The sequence below is a fragment of the Callorhinus ursinus genome, unplaced genomic scaffold (genome assembly GCF_003265705.2).
Source record: "Callorhinus ursinus isolate GAN/ISIS: 27379988/994484 unplaced genomic scaffold, GSC_fseal_2.0 scaffold55, whole genome shotgun sequence".
NCBI classification, from domain to species: Eukaryota; Metazoa; Chordata; class Mammalia; order Carnivora; family Otariidae; genus Callorhinus; species Callorhinus ursinus.
In genome coordinates this window covers 1019389-1040530 of record NW_027397117.1, presented here as the reverse complement: position 1 = coordinate 1040530, position 21142 = coordinate 1019389, and the positions used below count along the sequence as shown (strand labels likewise).

General features: G+C 57.7%; 2 protein-coding genes across 3 annotated transcripts; both read left to right on the top strand.

Moving 5' to 3' along the window:
• Positions 1–8059: 8059 nt before the first annotated feature.
• Positions 8060–11305, top strand: NAT16 (N-acetyltransferase 16 (putative)). Its single transcript, XM_025864568.2, is given in 5 exon segments — positions 8060–8664; positions 8755–8782; positions 8785–8921; positions 9689–9877; positions 10446–11305. Coding segments are annotated over 5 exon segments (1059 nt in total). The 5' UTR covers positions 8060–8526; the 3' UTR covers positions 11013–11305.
• A 4676-nt stretch (positions 11306–15981) lies between these two features.
• On the top strand, positions 15982–20771 carry VGF (VGF nerve growth factor inducible). 2 transcript variants are annotated; one of them, XM_025864622.2, is made up of 3 exons: positions 15982–16047; positions 17664–17883; positions 18391–20771. In XM_025864622.2, exon 3 carries the CDS (start codon positions 18411–18413, stop codon positions 20262–20264), a length of 1854 nt encoding a protein of 617 aa, XP_025720407.1. In that variant the 5' UTR covers positions 15982–16047; positions 17664–17883; positions 18391–18410; the 3' UTR covers positions 20265–20771. The 2 variants fall into 2 exon arrangements, with proteins under 2 accessions (XP_025720407.1, XP_073740227.1); XM_073884126.1 differs by lacking the exons at positions 15982–16047; positions 17664–17883 and adding an exon at positions 18114–18261.
• The last annotated feature ends 371 nt before the right edge of the window (positions 20772–21142 follow it).

The window sequence follows — 21142 nt, the reverse complement described above, 5'->3', positions numbered from 1 at the left end:
TGACCAGTCCCTGCCCACAAGATGGGTACAACCCAGAACTACTTCTTCTTGTGAAGCAGGCTGTTGCTCTGGGCTTTGCTCAGGCTGTCCCCTCCTCCTTGGCGGGACCTTGCCTTTCTTTATCCTTCTGGAGGGTTTGTTTTGTTTTTTTTTTAAGATTGTATTTTTAAGTAATCTCTATACCCAACGTGGGGCTCGAACTCACAATCCCAACATCAAGAGTCTCAAGCTCTAAGGACTGATCCAGCCCTGGAGGGGAATTTTTAATACCCAGTTAAGGTGGCATTTCCAGGACACCTCCCTTAACCTATCAGTCTGCCAGGCTGGTTCAGGGCATCCCACCTCTGCATCCCTAAGAGCTCCATCACGACCTTTCTGTGTCACTGTGACGCACCAGTTTATCCAAAAAGTTGGATAACTTGAGCATCTGGAAGGGACAGTAACTGTATCACATTAAACATACTTAAAACCCATGAGTTCATAGTGGTTCTAAAAATAATAATTGATCCCCATTGGAAGTTGTTGAGGCATCAACTTGTTATTTTGAAGACCAGCAAATAAAAGGAAAAATTTTATTTTTTTAAAGATTTTATTTATTTATTTATTTGAGAGAGCGAGAATGAGAGATGGAGAGAGAACACATGAGAGGGGGGCGGGTCAGAGGGAGAAGCAGGCTCGATGCGGGACTCGATCCCGGGACTCCAGGATCATGACCTGAGCCGAAGGCAGTCGCTTAACCAACTGAGCCACGCAGGCGCCCCAAAAGGAAAAACTTTAAAGCATTTAAATGTCCATGGAGCCGGACGTGGGGCTCGATCTCACGACCCTGAGATCATGACCTGAACTGAAATCAAGAGTCGATTGCTTGACAGACTGAGCCACCCAGGCGCCCCCAGACGTTTATTTCTCATGGGTCTGGAGGCTACAAGTCCATGATCAAGGTGCTGGTAGATTCAGTTTCTGGTAAGAGAGCTCTTCCTGGCCCGTAGACAGCCACCTTCTTTCTGCCTCCTCACAAGGCCCTTTTCTGCAAATTCGAAGGTAGAGAAGGATCTCTGGTGTCTCTTCCTCTTCTAATCCTATTGGATTTGGGCCCCACCCTTATGATCTCAGTTAGCCTTACTTACCTGTGTAAAGGCCCCTGTCTCGGGGCTCCCTGCTCAGCAGGAAGCCTGCTTCTCCCTCTCCCACTCCCCCTGCTTGTGTTCCCTCTCTCGCTGTGTCTCTCTCTGTGTCAGATAAATAAATAAATAAACAAACAAACAAACAAACAAATAAATAAATAAAATCTTTAAAAAAATTTTTTTAAAAGGCCCCTGTCTCCAAATACAGTCACATTGGGGGTCAGGGCTTCAACATATGAATTGGGGGGTGGACACAATTCCATCCCTATCACCGTGATAAAGATTTACTGAAATACCAGAAATGATATGATGTCTGAAACTTATTTCAAAATATCGGCGTGTTTGCGGAGCCCAACGATATCAGCTCTGAGCTGATAATTGTTGAAGCCGATGATAGGCTAGTGAGGCTTCATTATACTGTTCTATTTTTTGGGTATGTTAGATAGTCTCCAGAATAAAAGTGGTGGGGTTTTTTTGATGGCTAGCTCAACTGAGCTCTTCGAGGGCAGAAATGGACCCATCGAAGCGACGTTAATGTTTGCAAATAAATGACAGACATTACAACCAACGTTGGTTCATGTGGACCAGAGAGAGGAACCTGGTGATGGGTGGGGAGAGAAGATGTGGAATTTCAGGGACTTCTAGGCACAAGCCCTCATACTGAACCTTTAGAAATGCAGCATGAGGCTGGGTTGTGCATTGGCTTGGGGTTAAGGTGCCAGGAGTCTGGTTTTACCTCTACCCAGTGGATGACTTTTGATAAATGATCAAAGGTGGTTTCACCTTCCCCCACTCTAGAACTAAGTTGAAGTCATTCCTTCTTTCATAATATACTTATTAAGCACTTACTGTATGCCAAGATCTGAATGAAATGCCAGAGGTATAAAGACAGCTTTAACATCAGGGCGCCTGGGTGGCTCAGTTGGTTAAGCGTCTGCCTTAACCCCAAACCCAAAAATCTGAAGGAGGAAGTCCTGGTCATCAGAATCCCAGGAAGTGGGGGTGTTCAGAGGCCAGGGAAGAAGACCCAAGGTGGTCTGTTGAAGGGGAGGGGTGAAAGACCATGTTGGGGATTGGAGGGCCCTGCAGCTGAGGATGGGCCTAAGTAAAAGGACAGGAAGCAACGATACTACCCACCTGACAGTAAGGCACACCCGTCCAGAGAGAAGACACACAATAGGCACTTCCAAATATAAAAGACCCAAATAAACAAGCCCAGCAAGAGGGTCAAAGCCAGTATGGATCCCAAAGTCCGAGACAGTGTTTACCAAATTCAGAGCAACTAAGGAAATCTCCAGCATTACTAGCACTGACGTTGATTTCGTGCTTTGCCGTTTGCAAAGCATTTTCACAAAGTACATCTGACCTCTGAGGGGTGAGTGGGCGGTGGGGTCTGCATTTGCAGCCAGAGGCCCTCATAGTGTCCCTTGCCAGCTATGGGATCTAGCCCACATCGTGGGACTTCTCAGAACCCACTTTCTTCATCTGTAAAGTGACTAAACAGCCTCACCCATCCTACAGTGTTGTGAAAATTAAACCGAAGTGCTGTGCAAACAATCTGGGTGGTTCTGTGGCTCACCATCAGAAGGGGGTGGGGGTGGGGGGCTGGAACCCAGACATGTGAAGCTAGGACTCTCACGTCTCTACCAGCAAGCAGATCACTCCACTCTTGAGCCCCACTGGTCTTAACCTTGGCGGATTTTAAAGCCCAATAGCACAAGGTGATGACCCCCCCTCCCTGCCTCCTCAGAGCACTTAAGGATGCTGAAAGCCTCTTGTTCTCTCTTGCTGGGAGGGGTAGCCAGAAGATTAGTCATCTTCCAACCTCTTACCACCACCACCACCACCCCCTGACTTCCCAGGGGAGTCGCGACAGAAGCAGTCTGAGCGCGGTGATTTTGGAATCACATGGTTTTTGATTGGACCAATGAGTGGTGACTTCTTCATTCTGCGTGACTGGGACATGAAGTGTCAGCAACTTCAGGAAACTTTCTATTCTCATTGGCTGAGGGAACAGAGTGGTGAACGTTTGGACCAATTCCAGAATTTCTGGTGGCAGAAGGCGAGGCTTCTAGAGAAAAGGGAGGGATTAGAGCATGGTTGCATCTCCCTCCTGCCACTCCGGACTTTTTCCTCCAACACCCATAACTTTTTGAGGAGCTATCCCACAATTGAGCATATTCCACCTTAACTGCAGCTTTGTGAGATGTGCAGTGTGTTAGCAGTTTTAAAAACCAGAAACAGGGGGAAGTCCTATTAAGAAAAAAAAAAAAGGAAGAGGGGTCTCTGGCTGGCTCAGCCGGTGGAGCATGTGACTCTTGATCTCGGGGGTTGTGAGTTCAAGCCCCACATTGGGTGTGCAGATTACATAAATAAAAACTTTTAAAAAAAGAGAAGAAAAAGAAGAAGGTTAAGTGACTTGTCAGTTACTTATTGGCCTACCTGGGCCTAGAATTCCAGGGATGACTCTCATCGGTTTAACCCTTGGTGTGGCCATGTGTATGGGAGCCCAGGAACGGGACATGAACCTCCACCTGATCACATTAGCACAGTCCACTGGATCCGTTTAGCAGGTAATGGGGTTATCACCTTGGAAAGTACTTTTTAAAAAGTGGGAAAAGTTAGGTGGGAAATCAGCTTTGGTGGGGAGAGGGAGTGGGAGAGCTGGTCAGACCCTGGAGGGAGGGCAAGGGAGAGGGGCCTCCATGCCAAGCAGACCTTAATATTCCCTGCAGCACTTTATAGTTACTATAGGACTTTTACACCCTTCACTTACCTGGTTCTTTACAGGGTAGAACTGCAGGTGGTTTCTATCTCCAGCGGGAGGGGGCATGCTCAGGAGTTAAGAGCCTGGACCACCAGCTCCTTGGAGGGGGGGCAGTGCTCCAAGTCCACACTTGGCTGTCCCTCACACCCTTCCTCCACCCACCCGGTTTAGCCCTGGGTGCAGAGCCATGTATACAGATCCTCAGGACATGCGTGGGTGCAGAGGTCTGTGTTCATGTGCTGAGGGGGGTGGGTTCGTGGGTGTACCTGGAGTCTTTCTGCGTGCTGCCCTGCGGGGGGCCTTGTTGCCTGACGGCCAGCGGCTGAGCGTGAGCTGAGCCCACCCGTGCACCCGCGGGAGGAGGCTACTTTCTGCCCCCGGGGAGTGGTGGCCCTTCTGACCGGTCTTGGCCTGGCTCCACTCCCTTTAGCCTCTCTGCTTCTGTCTCCCGGTGTCTCCTTGCACCCCCATCTGCAAGGGTTTCCAATTTCCTCCATCAGTTTCTCCGACCTGGTCCCCAGGGCTCTGCGTGCCCTTTCCAGTAGCTCTGACTTATCTGGCAGCGGGAGGTCGGGGGAACGGGATTAGTTCGAGGGGGTGGCCCCTGGGGGAGGGAGGTCTGCGAAAGCGGGGGAAGGAGAGGAGGCACCGGGACAGAGCGTAGAGGTGCCAGGGGCGTGGGGCGATAACTAAGCCAGCAGTCACCCCCTCCGCCAAAACCCAAGGCACCTCCCACCCTTAGTCCCGCTGCCCAGCCGGGACAAGGGGCGGAGTTTCGTCGGCGGGACTTGAGGCCACCCAGCTGCGCCCGCCCCGGGGCCCGCACGCGCCCCCCCCCCCGCACCTGCTCTCCGCCCCCCCCCCCCCCCCCGCCCACAGGCCGCCCGGAGTCCACTCCAGATCCGGGCCGGGTTTCCTCCGCGCCGCTAGGGTCTCCGCCCCTCGGAGCCGCCGCCAGTGCCCAGCAGAGCGTCGCTGCGGGAGGCAGCACCCGAACCCCGAACCTCCCGGCACGCGCGCCCGCGTGCGGGACTGAGCCGCGACGCAGACCCCACACCCGCACTCCAACTCCGAGATGGGACTGCTCCGGTCCCCGCGCGTCACCCGAACTCGACCCTCGGGGCTCCGAAGTGACCCCTCTCCCCGCACCGTTCGCTGTCTGCGTGGCCGGCCCCGCTCCGTGTCTCGGCATCCCGGCCCGGGCTCCCGCTCCGGCGAGGTAGGGGGCCGCGGGCCTGGGGGCTGGGGGCTGGCGTGCTCCTCCTCCACGGAATGAGGGCAGCAGGAGGCCACCGCCCCCCCAGGGCAAGACAGCCGCTGCGCCCCCTACAGCCCTACCCCTCCCGGTCCGGTGACCTAGATAACCGGGACCGGGACTTTGCCTAGATGTTCAAAGGCACTTTCCCGTCCGTCATCCCTCCCCCCCCCCGTCGCCATTGCGCTCCCACCTGTCCCCAGAGCCTGGCGCCCACGGCAACCCCTGCCAAGTAGACAGCTTCCTTCGGAAGCTCTCCCGCCTGCGGCCCCCACTCCCCACTCCTGGAAAGGGGCAGAGGAAAGACTGGGGAAGACCCTCCAGGACAACCCCCTAATCCATGGCTGTGGCCCTGGGGCATCCCCCAGCGCTCGTTGGTCTATCTTCCTCATCCCCTGCATCTGCCCCATTTCATCTTGACTCCCCTGCCTCTGTTCCCGAGGTCTCTATTCTCTTCCAGACTCTTTTTCTGGCTTTCTCCTCCCCTTGACCCCTTCCGCCATCGCCCACCGTGGGCAGCAGGAGGTGCGTCGCTGCTTCCTATTTACGGTCTCCCTGGGGAGGGGGTGCAGTGCTAGGACTTTCCTGGCATCCGCGGGGCCCCGAGTCACGAGGTGTCATGTCTGCGTCTGGTGCCCGTGCCTCCTCCCACTCCCCTCTCCCACCCTCTCCTGCCCCGCACCTCCCTGTCCGCCTTTGTCTCCTTCCTGCCTCCCTTCCTGGCCTTTTTGCTCCCTTCTTTGGGCGCTTTGTGTAGCTTTGTCTTTGTCTCCGCCTCTCCGCTCTCTGCCCCCTCTGCTCCCTCTCCCCCCTCTTCCAGCTCCGAGAAGCTGTCGACCTCAAGGGCATCAACATTTCAGGTGTGTGGGGTGCGGTGGAGGTGGGGTGGGGGCCTCCCAGCATGCCCAGCGAGGACTGTAATCATCCCCTCCCGGAGTGATCATTCATATTTATAAGATTGAAAGAATGGATCCAAGGATGCAGGAGATGGAGGGCAAGGGAAACGCTGCCCCTCTTCCTGGAGCTGCGTCCAGGAGATGCCTGAACTACATCTCCCACAGTGCCCCGGAAGCACAGGGCTGCCTCTGTCTAGATACCTTATGGGAATGATAGGTCAAGGAGCCAGGCTGGAGGGTGCTGTTCTGAGGGAAGAGGTGTAGAGGAGTGCCCGGAAAGAAAATGAGAGAGATGAATTTGCAAGCTCTTCCTTCTTTCCTGTGACCCCCTTACGCCTTACGAACAACCTTATCCAAGATGTAGGTAGATGCACCCTTTGGAAAGAATCTCCCCCATCTTGAAAGCGAAGGAGGGTAATGGAAGCCTAATGTCTTGAATTAGTTGGCTGTGTCCCTGTCTACAAGTTTCTCACATTCTGTCCCTTTTGGGGGCAATGGGGAGTTGCTGAGCTCAGCAGAGAACTACCAGCTAGTATTTTTCAGGGACCCTTGAACAGCTGGTGAGTTTGCCTGGAAATGTAGATGGAAGCCACAAGCTAACTTGTTCATTTTCTGAGACCCATCATCCCCAGAGCCTGCCACAAGGAATCTGATGCTTGAGCTGGCCCCAGGCTTGTTGTTGGCATGGAAGTGCCGACGTGACAGTGGTGGTGGTGGTGGGGAGGGGGGCACTGGAGTTTCCTCCCAGGATCCCATTTCGGGTTCTTAGCCTTTAGTACTTGAGACCTTTGACTCCTGCCAAGGAACGACCCAGTAATTCCTATCCTTGCTCTTCAACCTGGGCTTGGAGATCCAAATACACCAAAAAGAGGTCTCCCCCACTGGCCGAGGAGCCAGGAAAACTTAACCTTTAGCCTGGCTTGATCCAAGCTGAGTCACCTTAGGCCAGATCTTAGCCTCCTTGGGTGTCCGTTTCCTCATCGTGAAAGAAGTGGGTTGAACCTGAAGGTCTCCGGTGGCTCTAGCAGGGGCTCTAAGATCCTCTGAGTCTGGCTTCCCCTGCTCTCTGATGATATTGGCCTGATGCTGTCTTACCTCATCCAGCTAAGGATTACCTGGGAGGGCCTTAGACAACAGCATCAGGCTGAAAAGAAAGGGAAATGGGGCTCTTGTTTTGAAGCTTTAACTGTACAGCAAGCATGCTGTGTTTATGTAAGCTATGTTTGTGACATGGAAGCTAAGACCATCCCTAAACTCCTTGGTATCATTGTTTGTCCCCTCTCCCAAACCTAGGTCACGTTCTTGTTAACAACAACAAAACAACCAAACCAACATAATCCCCCACAAAGTAGCTGGTATATGTGTCTCCTGGGATGTTGGTTAATGAGGCTTAAGGTAGGTTATATGAAGGGACTGTTATAACTGGCTGAAAGAGAGTAAGCGGATTTAATTGGTTGATCTGGTTTGTCTGGAGGAGACAGGTCTGGAAATGAAGAGTCATTAGGACTTGGGGAGGGGGCTTTCTCTTGGCCCTGGCTCTGGCAGGGAAAACAGAAGAGCTGGAGGCCAAACGGTGACAGATCCAGAGGAGTTAACCCAAAAATGAGAATTGGAAAGACACAGAAAATCTTGAGTAGGATGTAGGGTAAGAGTTATAGGAAGAATTTAGAAAGAAGAACAGAGGGAGAGAGAAAATCAGAGGAGACTCTCTGGAGGGAAGGTAAATGGAAGAGGGGCATAGGTGATCTAGGTGACATTCTGTTTGCAGGAGCTCCAACAGAGCCCTTTCCCAAATGATCATCTAGCCCTAGAGTGGAGCCAGGTCTCCCTATGGAGAAGGAGGAAGGAGGAAGGGAAAGGTGGGTTTGATAAGGCTGGGAGGAATGACTTGAAATTTTCTAATGGAGCTCTCCATCTGTCCACTCTGGTTTATGTTTGAATATATGTGTCAGAGGTGGGAGTGGAGGGTACTGGAGTGGCAATAGGGGGAAGATCTGGAGTCTTACACCCCCCCCTTTTGCCCTGGGATTGTGACTGGCAGGGGTAGGAAGGAGGGGATTGAACCCTCCGTTTTTCCCAGGGACCCCTTTTGTGGGGGGAGTGGAGATGGTGGTGGTTTCTCATGTTCTTGCAGAGGTCTTGGAGAGGTGGGGGGGACCCTTTCAATTTTTTACCCCTCCAAGTGCCTTCTGCCCCTTGTCTGAGTCCCTGGGAGCAACTGGGGGTGAAGGAGATCTCGGGACAGTGTCTGAGGAGCTCATGGGGTTCCTGATTTGTGACTGCCCTGGTCCCAACCCTTCCAGGGTTGGGAGCTCTGGGAGCTGGTCAGAGCTGGAGGCCCTGTATTCCCAGGGTCTTGTGTGGAGAGCAGAAGAGAAGGGGTATTTGTGGAGGAAAGGGCTGTGGGGACTGGGTGTGTAGGGGGCCACATGTGGAAACAGGAGCTCTGACCACAGTACTGGGTTGTCTTTTTTCTGCAGGGTAATGAAGCTGGAAGCCAGTTGTGCCGCCAGCTCAGAGGTCCCTAAGCCTGAAAAGGAGGCCGAGCCAGATGCGGAGCCACATTCAGACACCCGGCCACAGGAGGCGGCGGCCAAGTCCAGATCTAGATCCCGGCCTGAGGCTGAGACCAAGACCCTGGGGGCTGAATCGGGGCCTGAGGCCAAGGCCAAGTCCTTGGGGGCCAACCCCAGGTCCGGATGGGAGCCTGAGGATAAGGCCGAGCCGTTGGACTTCGTGGTGGCACAGAACGGGAGTTTGAGGAGGTGCTGGCCATCTCTGGGGGCGTCTACGGTGGCCTCGACTACCTTCCCAGCCGCTACCACAGCCGGCTCCGGGATCCCGACGGCACCGTGGTGCTGGCCCAGCATAACGGAGTGGTGAGAGCCGGGGCCCTGCTGAAAAGGGGGTGAAGCTACATTTGGGTGACTGGGATCTTAGGAAGGAGAGGAGGCGAGGCTCTCGTCTGGATGCTGAGGAGTGGGTCTGCTTTGGAACCAAAGAGTAGGGCGTGCGGATCCAGGGGCCCAGCCAATGAGCGTAGAATGGAGGACTTGTAGTCCTTGGAATAGCGGAGGAACCGGAGGGAGGGACTGGGGACATCTTCGGTCTTTGAAGATTCGTTTGAGGAGTTTCTGGGGGCACAAACATAAACAGAAAAGAGCAGGCAAGAGAGGGTAGACTGGAGGCGAGAGCAAGAGTGGGGTCAAGACTCCCTAGTGGACTGAACTCTCGCACAAAGAGCACCTGGAAGCGGGACAGGCTCCGAGAGGGGGTCGGGGCGGAACTAAGAAGAAGCGGGGGCGTGGCAGGGGCTAGGGGGCGTAGCAAGCTCCTGGGGGTGGAGCCAGGGAAAGGGGGTGTGGCGATCCTCAGGGACCTGGTGCAAGCCGAGCTGGAGCATCTCAGGAAGTGGACGGGAAAAAAAAAAAAAAAAAAGAGGTGGACGAGACCCGGACGAATCTGGCGTTCTGCCAGCTCTGGAATTCGAGACCCGAGTGCTGAGGAGATCTCCCTGGGCAGGCCCGGGTCTGGCCTGGCGCCCGGGGTGGTGACGACGGAGTGCTCAGCGTGTGGGAAGAGGCGAGTCCTGTGAGCCGAGAACCCCGGCAGGGGCGGAGGGCCCCCTAACCGCGTCAGTCCGCAGATCGCGCTGGAGTCGGTGCACGTGATCGACGCCCAGGAGACCGTGCTGGTGCGGGGGCTGCGCGTGGCGTCCTGGGAGCGCGGCAAGGGCGTGGCGCGACAGCACCCGGGGGTCAAGGTGGCACAGGTCACCCGGGACGACCAGCTGGGCCCCCGGGAGCTGAAGAAATACCGCCTAATCACCAAGCAGGTGAGAAGGACTCGGGAGGTCAGCTAGCCAGGCGTCCTCCCCCCTCGCCCGGTCACCGGCTTGCTTTCTCTGCAGGCTCTGCCGAGGGGGGGCGCGCGTGAGCCCAGCCCCGGACTCCCAGTCCCGACTCAGACCCTTTTGCCCTGGGGCAGTCAAAAAGCTCCCGACTCCCAGCCATCAGACCCTCAGTCCTTACTCCAGATGGCTGCGGAGCCCAGGAGTACGGAGTTCCGTGACCCTTCTCCTCTATTGATTCTGCCTCCCTTCAGGGACCCAAAGATCCTAATCTGAGGCTTTGTCCTTTCCCTCCGCTTCCCCTATCCTACTGACTGATCTGTTTCCCACCCTTCCCCTCCCCTCGGAGACCCAAGGCCCCACACTGAACCTGCCCCTCCTTGGGGATCCAGGCACATACTCCGAAGCCTCGTCCCTGGTTCCTCCATGCTACCTTCGGGGGGCCGGGGGCAGGCTTTCACATACCCCACTCCACCTCTCCCGGCACGGTTGGTCCTCCCGAGGGGCCCTACTGGGATCCCGTGAGTGTGCCTGTGGGAGTGAAGATGCCAAGAGGCGCTGGGCTCTCCAGGCCTCCGCGCCCACCCTGCGCTCACCCTTGAACCCCGCGGCGCTGCGAGTCTCCGGCACCTTCTCGCGGCTGCCCACCGAGGTCGAGTCGGAGGCTGGTGGCGACGTGGCACGCCTCCTGCTGTCGCCCTCCGTGCAGCGCGACGAGCTTCCGGGCGGGACCATCATCCAGGACTGGCAGCCCTACCGGCCGAGGGAGAGCAACCCGCGCCTGCTGGCGGCCAAGGGCCTGGAGTGGCGCGTGGACAGCCGCGCGTGCCCGCGCGTGCTCACTCTGTGCACGCGCCTCTTCCCCATCCTGTCGGGCGGTGACTGCACGTGGCGCTACCTCAACATCAACGCCTTCGGCAGCGATGGCGTGCAGGTGCAGAGCCAGCTTCTGTGGCACCTGCAGCGCTAGGCCCCGCGCCTCGCCGGCCTCATCGTCCTGTGCCAGCTTTTCCTAGAGCCCCAGTTATGGTCACAGCTGGCTGACTTCTGCCAGGCCGGCTTGGGGCTCGAGCAGGCCAAGGGTTATACAGAGCAGTACCTGCTGGAGGCCGACAGCTAGGGCCTCTCCTGTCCGAGGGGAGAGAAGAAGCACTTCAAGATCGGCCCTCTGGCGCTGATCTCCAGAAAGCCCTGCCCGCCGCCGTTTGCAAGCTCCGCCCCCTCCCCCTGCGCTCCGCGGCGGGCTCTGAAGCCCAACCTTCCTCGGAGCGCCCTCCCTAACCTTTTTACCCTTACTTCTCGGTCGGCCATCCTGCCTCTAGCGCTCCCAAAAGCTGTTGCCCACGCCTTGATCCGAACCGCCGGGTTTGGCGGAGGCCCTTGCGCTGCTATTGTCCGCCCTTCCCCCCTTTACTGGCCAAAGAATGGGTTCCTTCCCAGGCTTCAGAGCCTTGCCTTCTCCGTCGCCCTGGCCTGACAGTGAACTCTGCCCTTCCTGGCTTCTCCCTTCTGCCCCCTCGCGGGTGGAAGCGGGCAGAAGGATATGCCATGCCCAGCTGCCCAACACGCATTACTTTTCTTCCTCCCGCCCTTTCTCAAGCTCTCAGGGCCTGCCCGGCACTGCCCTCCTTGCCTCCCTCCCAGCCTTCTGTGCTTCTGCATCAGTGTCCTCTCCCTCCTCCTCCCTGGGCCTCCCAGACACTTAGCTCCTCTCATGGTCCGTTTGTCTGCTCCTCCATTCCTCTTCCCGGTGACCTTTTCATCACCCACCCTGTGTGCAATACGGAGAGAGAGCCTGTCAATGTACTAGCATTATAATGCCCCGCTGACCCTCCGGTGGCGCATCTTTCCAAGCCTGCCCCTTCTGACGGGTTTCCTCCGACTTTGCACCATGTTGCTATTTCAGAGGCCCCCTTCCCATGCCCCCAACCAGTGGCCTGAACCAGGCCGTGGACCAGGGGGTTTGGGCTGGAGAGTTTGGTGTGGGGAGGGCAGATCCCTCAGCCCAGTATGGGGCTGTCTTCTGGTTCTAACCAGGCTGCCTTCTGGCGCCCCTGGAACCCCCACCTCCAGATATTTCTGGACATCCCTCCCTTCCTCGGGTTTCTTTATGCTTTTTGGACTTTGGCAGTTTCCTATTTGAATGCAAGTAGTAACAGCTGCAGTTGCTCAGCGGTGGATCCTCACATCTACCACAGCGGGAGGAAACAGAGGCTCGCAGAGACCAAAAAAGTGCCTTCCAAGTCACTCAAAGTAACTGGGAGCCTGGCAGGGACTAGAATTCAGGTGTCCCACGCCCCGAGCATGCCTCAGAACCGCACTCCGTGTGACCGTGAGTGCTTGAACTTGTCGTTGGTCGATGGACAGTCGGTGGGGATTTGTTGACAGCAAGCACAGGGGTCGCTGGGGATGGAGTCAAAGACGCGGGCAGAGGAGGGCGCCTGGAGGTGAAAGAAGGTGGGCAAAGAGGGCAGCGGCTGCTTCATCACCTTCCCCAGTTCCGGTTCTGCGGCTGTGCGGCACTGCCTTGCTTGGCTGCCTTGGGCGCCTGGCCACGCTGCCACCCTCCCTGTCACTTCAACCGCGGCTGTATTGCAATAAAACGGACCCTTAGCCCACCCTCTGTGTCTGTTTCACTTCTCGGTGGGGGAGGGATGAGACGCATTATCCTCCCCCCCTCCCTTCCCCAGCAGCCTGTATTAGAGAGGATCTCTAAGCCCTGTGGCAATGGGGCTAATGACTTCCTGGAGCTGGAGAGGGCTGCTGGCCGCGGCGTGCCCCCACCCCCACCCCAGCCAAGCGGCAGAAAGAAGCGGTTGCTCAGGAGCGAGGAGGGCAGCTGCGCGGCACCCTGGCAAGCCCGGGTCGCTCTTTCCCCTGGACCTGGGAGTCCGCTGCTATCCCAATTCTATGGGCTTCTCTCCCAAGTTCCCTTTGGCATCCAGGACCGGCCTCCCTGAGCCCCACAATCCAGGCGTCTAACTCCCGGCTCTCGGCTCTCTTGGCCAGAGCGCCCGCTTTCCGGATTCCTGGGTGGGCACCGCGCGGAAGGGGGAGGAGGTGGAGGGAGCTTGGGCGCCGCCCCCCGGGAGCCGAGCTCCGGAGCGCCGGAGACTGCGATTCCGAAAAGTAACACGCGGGGGCGCCAGGACGCGCGGACGCAGGCGAGGCAGCGCAAGGTGGTTTCCGTCCGTGTGAGTGTGTCCATGGGCGTCTTTGTGTGTCTGCGTTTCTGTACATGTGTGTACCAGTCACAGGGTGTCCGGGTGGGATGTATTCGGGACAACGTGCCTGGTGTACCCCAGAATCAGGTACTCCAAGTGGCTTTTTGATGAGGAGAATGCTTGCTTGATATGTTACTATGTATGTGTGGATGGGGAGGTAGGCAACTGTGTATCGTCGTGTGTGCAAGGCGTAGCCTATGACTCCCTGAAACCGCATCTTGGATTTTTGAAGTCACATTCCTTCAGGATCCCTCCCACCATTCCATGTAAAAGGAACGAGGGCTCTCAACGCAAATCTCCATTACCCTGGTCCCATCTTCAGCATGTGTCTGAGTGACACTGCCAGGCTAGGTGTGATACTGTGTTTGTGTAAGTGGGTGTGTCTCAGAATATCAGTGTAACTCTGAATAACAACAGTATGTTTGTGTGTGACAGGTGGATGTTGGAGGAGGCTGGGTCAGAATTATGAAAGTACACAATTTGCTTTCTCTGGTTAGTTTGTGGATATCACCTTCATGGCGTGTGTGTTTTCCCTTCTCAGTCTCTCCAGAAGCTGTCTCTCTTTGTGTCTCCCCTCATCTCTGTCTCTTTCTCTCTCTCTCATTCTCTTGGTGACTCATCTCTGCGGCTTTGCCCTCCCCCGGCTTGCTGGGTCTCCCATCCCCCACTCAGGAGTGGGTGGGGGTATGAGAGAATGGGACCCTGGAACTGAAAATCAGGGTAAGCACCCCCTTCCTATTACTCATCATTCCCAGACCCACCAGTGGCCCCCAGCCCCCTCTCAGTCCCCTCCCCAGGACTCCCCACTCTACTGAACAGGGCTGGTAAGGGGGTAGGGCAATGATGCTTTTTAATGGGGCCATTTTCAGGGGGACCTTCAGCACCTTCTTTCAGTTCAAAGTGGAGACCCCTGCTCCTCTCATAAAGTGCCCCCTCCCTGCCTGTCCCCCCATCGCTGACGCAATGAAAGGCTGCAGAGGTGAGTCACCGGTTGGGGGGAAGGGAGAGTTGGGGGGATGGTGAGTTGCGGGGTCCCCAAGCCCCTGCCCTCTTTTTCTCTTCCAAACCTCCTCAGGGAAAAGACACAGTACTCTGTCCACCCCCTCCCCTGGCTTTCCAAATCTTCAGTTTGGATCACTATTCCATTGGACCCCATCTTCTCCTGCTGCCCTCTTGGAGAGTATGAGAGATTCAGAAACAAAGACAGAGAGAAGGATTTATACAAATAACTCAGAGCAAACACCAGGCATCCCCTCCAGGTCGCCATCTCAGCACTGCCTTTTCTAGCTCTGTCTCTCCATTCTCTATCTTTCCTGCCATCTCCTTCCTCTACCGGTTCCAGGCAACTGCCCCCAGTCCAGCTCTTTTCCAGAAGCCCCTAGAGGCAGCAGGGTATGAAGGACACAGCACATCTCTGAGAGGTGGGGTGTGTGTGAATGAGCAGACCCAGGTAGGGAACTGAGATGAAGACAGGCAGAAACAGACCCAGAGATTCAGAGTCCATGTAGACACGATCCAGATTGTGTTATCACCAAGCCTTTTGCTGTGGATGCCCTGGCTGGGTGCCCACCCCCTACCTTGCTGCCCCCCTCCCCCACCCCATGCTGACTGAGATTCTTGGGATGTCAGGGTCTGAGAAGCTCCCCTGGGCTTCTGGGCTGAGTGGAGGAAGGAAAGGGTGAAGAGTTGGGGAAGGATGGAAGAATAGAGGAACAATCTGAAAACAAGGGGGCAAGGACCCGAACTTGGGGGCAGCAGATGAGTGGATTTACTGTACAGAAATCTAGAGATGGTGAATGTGGGGGAGGGGCAGGCAAGATCAAAGACACAGAGACATCTACATAACTTGTAACATAAATCAAAAAGCAGAGAAGGATTCAGAGAAATGCACAAAGACGCATGTGTACGCACACACACACATGCGCGCGCACACACTATTGACACACCAAGCCAGGCTCACTTTTCAGACACCAGCAGATGCCCAGACTGGATGCACTCAAAGTCTCCCAACCACACAGGTATACAGACACTCAGAAGGATCAGAACCCACACGCACTCATACTTATACAATGACATCTGGAAACAGGCAAAAACATGGCCACACAGATCGCAAGAGAAGATTTCATATTTAAAGTGGAACACTATCATGCCCATCCACTCTATCTGATTAAATACACAATTGGTCTTCTAATTCCCTTTCTCCCCCCTCCCATATGTTTCATTAAACTCTGTACACACACAAACACACATGCACACATATGTACATGCACACATAGGTGCGTGTGCACATATACAAGCCCACAGAAACACAAACCGTTTCTCTAGGTGCCTGTCTCCCCTCATCTCACACTTAGTTGTTAGCCCCATCAACCTCTCAGTCTGCCCCCCTTGGCTCCTTCCCTCCCCTCTTCCTTCTCTCTTGGATGGCTTCCCCTCCCCCCTCCAGATGTCTGAGCCATCTCTCTGATTCATCCTCCTCGGGAAGGTAACGTGACCCCCTCCCCATTCCACTGCTCACAGTAACCAGGCTGGGAAGATAAAGGGGAGAAGAACAGGAGGAGAAAGAGGAATGAGGGGAGCCCCCAGGTTAGGCAGTGGTCCTAGATAGTAGTGTGGGTTGGGGGTGGGGGGGCGAGGCACAGCCTTGGGGTCTGCTGCCCCCTCCTCTCTCTGCTTTCTTTGGTATTTCCACAGTCACCTTGGTTCTCAGTGCTGTGTTGGTGGTTTTTTTTTTTTTTTCTCCTTTAGCCTGTTCCTTCTACCTGTTCCAGATTCCTTCCTTCCTCCCTCCCTCTCCTGCTCCCATCTCTTCTCTCCTTCCTCTCTCTACTCCTCCCCACCTCTTTCCCTGCAGAGCTGATGGGCTTTCTTCTGGGAAAGTCGAGCCACTGATGGAACCGAGAAGCCACTGCTGGCTATAGAGGAAAGCACGTGAGTGAGTGAGTGAGTGTGTGTGTGTGTGTGTGTGACAGTGTGACAGAGAGAGAGAGAGAGAGAGAGAGAAGGAGGGTCAGTGCTAGGAAGAGATGAGGAGGGGGTTGAGGACTGTCTCTGAAAAGAGTCTCTGAGCCCCTGACAGACAGCCCTGATCTCGGTTTCCAGAGTCTTAGGGTGCGGGTGCCCTGCGTGTGCCCACAGGCACCCCTTGTGTCCGCAGTTCTTGTGTGTCTGGCATGTGTCATTGTCACTCCCCCCTTTCCCTGCCCACGCCCCCGCACAGCTCTCTGCCTGCACCGCAGCCCCCTCCAGCCTCCCTCCTCCCCTTCATTCCTGCAGTGGCTGCTCCCCTTGCCTTCCTCCCTTCTCCCCTGCCCCCTCCCCATTTCCGTCCTCCCCCCACCCCCGCCCACGGGCTGGTCTCCCTTCACTGGACCCGGCTCGCTGATGGATTCTCTTTGCGCAATCTGTGCGTCATCGCCCCCCCCCCCAACCTCTAGCTTTCCAAGCCCCCAACCCCAACGCCTCTGGCAGGAGATACGGACGAGGGGTCTAGTGGTAGAGAGGGGCTATGTCTGACGTTGCACACCCACCCCCACCCGTCTGCAACGCGTTCAAACCTTTCCTTTAAGCAGTGTAGAGAGCTGGAGTTGAGTCACCCCCCCCAACCTGCGCAACCCCCTCCCCACCTGGTCTGCTCTCGCCCTCCAAACGTCCTTTGGGGGGAAGCAGAGGGAGGGAAAGAAGCAGGAGGAGGGTCGGGGGAGGGGGAGAGGTGGGCTGAGAAGGGGCAAGCCCGGCCGCCAACATACGCTACAGAGTGAGCTGGGCAGAAGGACAGACACACCTTTTTCTCCAAACACGCACCGACTGTGAACAGACACGACATAGAGGCACACACATCCTCAGTCTTTCCCCTTTCTTCCGACTCGGACCCTTTCCAACGGGATTACCAAAACCGCAAGATCCACCCATCTGCCCCGGCCCGGGCCCGGCACCCCGCACCGCAGATCCGCGAACAGCGCCCGCAGGCGCGCAGATCCGTCCCTCCTCTCTCGGGTTCACGCCGTCCTTGGGTGTGTTCCCCGTGGACCGTGCGTGCGGTCGGGAGATGGGGAGTCCGGCCCCTTCCTCGGCTTTGGAATCCTTATCCTCCCCTCCCCAGTATGGATCTCCTACTGATGCCCAGTCAGACTCTGGGAGTGCCCCCATCCTATTCGGCTCAGCGACGCGGGCTCCCGCAGCTGCAAGTTGCTCTGTAACCCACCCTCCCGCCTTGCAGCGTCTCTGCATCCACCCTTCCATTCATTCTCCCATTCATTCATTCATCCTTTTCTCCTCGTCCCTCCTTCATTCATTCATAGCCCCCTGCCCCGCCCGCCCCGGAGATTTCATTCATTCATTCATTCATTCATTTCCCGGGTGCTCGGCTAGCGCACGCCCCTCCAGCCGAGGCTCCCGGCGCGCAGGCGCGGGCCGGGAGAAGAACACCTTCTCCAATCACTGGGCTGCCCCCCACCTCGAGGCGCCCGCCCGCTTCCCCATGAATGAACATTGACGTCAATGGGGCGGGGCGAACCCACGTGACCCCGCGCTCTCCCCTTTATAAGGCGGCGGCGGCGCGGGCGCTGTCCAGCGTGCTGAAGCCGGAGCGAGCGAGTCGCCCAGAGCCGCGCGGACCCAGCTGAGCCCAACCCACTGGACGCCAGAACTCGACCGTCGCTCCTATCCCAGCCACTGCTCGGAGCCGAGGCGGACGCGTCCCGATCTTCCCCTGTCCCCACCCCGCCCAGACCCTCCTCTCCACCTCCCGCATCGTGACACCAGCTGGTAAATACTCCGCTGTCCATCCCTCAAACCCTCGGCAGCCGTGGGCGTGAGGGAGGGTTCTCTCTCCTCCCGGATGGGGGTATTAAAAACACAGCGGGGAGCCCCCGGTAAGGGTCCCTGGTAAATGGGGGAGTCGCCGCTTTTCTCTTGCTGCTAAAGTCGCCCACGCACCATCCGGGGAGTCCTGTGGGGAGGGAGCAGAGATTTTTTTCCCCTTATCTTAGCTGCTTAGTACGTGGGCGCTGGCAGTGAGATGGCTTAGGCAAGGGGGCGAGGAGGCACTGGGGGGAGCGAGGGTTGCGGGCGTTTTCCCATTTACACGACTCCAGAGATCGGCACAACATCTTTCTCCTTTGCTCCTAAACGTTCCTCTTCTGGGTAAGGTTATTAGGGGGATGAGGGAAGCCCTGGATTTCCCGATTAAAGGTGGGGGAAGGGGATATAGAATCAGAGAGCGAAAAATTCTTACAGAAACCCTCTTTCTTTGGTCCCTTCTATTTTTCACAGTCTCCGGCAGTCCTTTGGTCATGAAATCGCTCAGGTTGCCGGCTTCCACCCTCTTCTGCTTTCTTCTACTGATCAAGGGGTTGGGAGCAGCGCCCCCGGGGCACCCTGAGGCGCAGCCACCTCCCCTCAGCTCTGAACATAAAGAGCCGGTAGCTGGGGACGCAGTGCCCGGGCCGAAGGATGTTAGCGCCCCAGAGGTCCGAGCCGCTCGAAATTCCGAGCCTCAGGAGGAGGGAGAGCTTTTCCAGGGCGTGGATCCCCGGGCGCTGGCCGCGGTGCTGCTGCAGGCTCTTGACCGCCCGGGCTCGCCTCCGGCGCCCGGCGCCTCCCAGCAGGGGCCAAAGGAAGAAGCAGCAGAAGCTCTGCTGACCGAGACCGTGCGCAGCCAGACCCACAGCCTCCCGGCGCCAGAGACCCAGGCACCTGCGGCCCCGCCTCGCCCTCAGACTCAGGAGAATGGTCCCGAGGCTGGCGACCCCTCCGAAGAGCTCGAGGCGCTAGCTTCCCTGCTCCAGGAACTGCGAGATTTCAGTCCGAGCAACGCCAAGCGCCAGCAAGAGACAGCGGCAGCAGAGACGGAAACTCGCACACACACGCTGACCCGAGTCAACCTGGAGAGCCCCGGGCCGGAGCGCGTGTGGCGCGCTTCCTGGGGAGAGTTCCAGGCGCGCGTCCCGGAGCGCGCGCCCCTGCCACCCCCTGCTCCCCCGCAATTCCAGGCGCGTATACCCGAGAGTGGGCCCCTTCCTGAAGCCCACCAGTTCGGGGAAGGAGTGTCCTCCCCCAAAACACATCTAGGTGAGGCATTGGCACCCCTATCCAAGGCGTACCAAAGCCTGGGTGCCCCTTTCCCCAAGGCGCGCCGTCCGGAGAGCTCACTCCTGGGCGGCTCTGAGGCGGGGGAGCGCCTTCTACAGCAAGGGCTGGCGCAGGTAGAGGCCGGGCGGCGCCAGGCAGAGGCCACACGGCAGGCCGCGGCGCAGGAAGAGCGGCTGGCCGACCTCGCCTCCGACCTGCTGCTCCAGTATTTGCTGCAGGGCGGGGCCCGGCAGCGCGGCCTTGGGGGTCGGGGGCTGCAGGAGAAGGAGGAGGAGCGAGAGAGCGAGAGGGAGGATGCGGAGGCGGAGCAGGAGAGACGCGGCGGGGCGGAGAGGGTGGGGGAAGAGGATGAGGAGGCGGCGGAGGCGGAGGCAGAGGCGGAGGAGGCGGAGAGGGCGCGGCAGAACGCGCTGCTGTTCGCAGAGGAGGAGGACGGGGAAGCCGGAGCCGAGGACAAGCGCTCCCAGGAAGAGATGCCCGGCCACCGTCGGAAGGAGGCTGAGGGGGCAGAGGAGGGCGGGGAGGAGGAAGACGACGACGAAGAGATGGACCCCCAGACGATCGACAGCCTCATTGAGCTGTCCACCAAACTCCACCTGCCAGCGGACGACGTGGTCAGCATCATCGAGGAGGTGGAGGAGAAGCGGAAGCGGAAGAAGAACGCCCCTCCGGAGCCGGTGCCGCACCCCCGGGCCGCCCCCGCCCCCGCCCACGTCCGTTCCCCGCAGCCCCCGCCCCCTGCCCCCGCCCCCGCCCGAGATGAGTTGCCCGACTGGAACGAGGTGCTCCCGCCCTGGGATCGCGAGGAGGACGAGTTGTTTCCCCCCGGGCCCTACCACCCTTTTCCCAACTACATCCGGCCGCGGACACTGCAGCCGCCCGCTGCCTCGCGCCGCCGCCACTACCACCACACCCTGCCGCCTTCGCACCACTATCCTGGCCGGGAGGCCCAGGCGCTGCGCGCGCAGGAGGAGGCAGAGGCGGAGGAGCGCCGGATGCAGGAGCAGGAGGAGCTGGAGAATTACATCGAGCACGTGCTGCTCCGGCGCCCGTGACCTGCCCTGGTTTCGCCCCCGTGCGCCGCCGCCGCGCGCTCGGCCACCCCCCTCCGTGTTGCTCCTCTCCCTTCTCGGTGTTTGCATGCACCCCAGCCCCGCCCCTGGCCGCCTCCAGGCCCCGCCCCCGCCCTCGGGTCGCCCCGCCCCCGGGCTGCGCCGGGACCTGTCAAACCGCTTCCCGGATTTGAAGCCCGAACTCCCCAAACTCACTCAAGGAGGTCCCCCGGGGCCACCCCAGGCGGGCGGGTGGTTTGTGCGAATCCCCTCCCCCCACGGGCCTCTGTCCCCACCTAGTCCCTCTCGGGACGTCCCCGTCCAAAACCGGAAAAAGCTGTTCCAGTTAATTGTGTGAAGTGTCTGTCTCCTGCCCTTTGGGCCTCCCAGGAGCCTCTCCACCCTCTCCAGATCGCTGTGAATTTACCTATTCTTTCCCTTCTCTGTTGTAAATACCCCTCACGGAGGAAATAGTTTTGCTAAGAAATAAAAGTGACTATTTTATTAGGACTTTGTTCTCCGTTATTCACCCGTCCCCTTGGGCCTGCGTGGTCCTTCCCAAGGGGCGGTGAGGGAAGCGCCAGCCACAACACCCATCTCCTCCTGTTCAAAAGCCAGGGTGGTGGAACCACTTTCAGCCGTATTTCAGAGTAGAATATGGCCCGTATCTATGAAGAAAGCCTAAATTCCACTTGCAGCCTAGGGGTGGTGGTGGTGGTGGTGGTGGTGGCGGTGGTGGTGGTGGTTAAAGTCATCGGTCCCCAGGGTGGGGCAGCTCCAGTCCACTTAGAAGGCTCTTCTATCCATGATCCTCCAGCCACTTAGGTGGCTCCTCACAGCCTCTGTTCCAACCTCACCTACCCGCCTCCCTTACCTGCCCC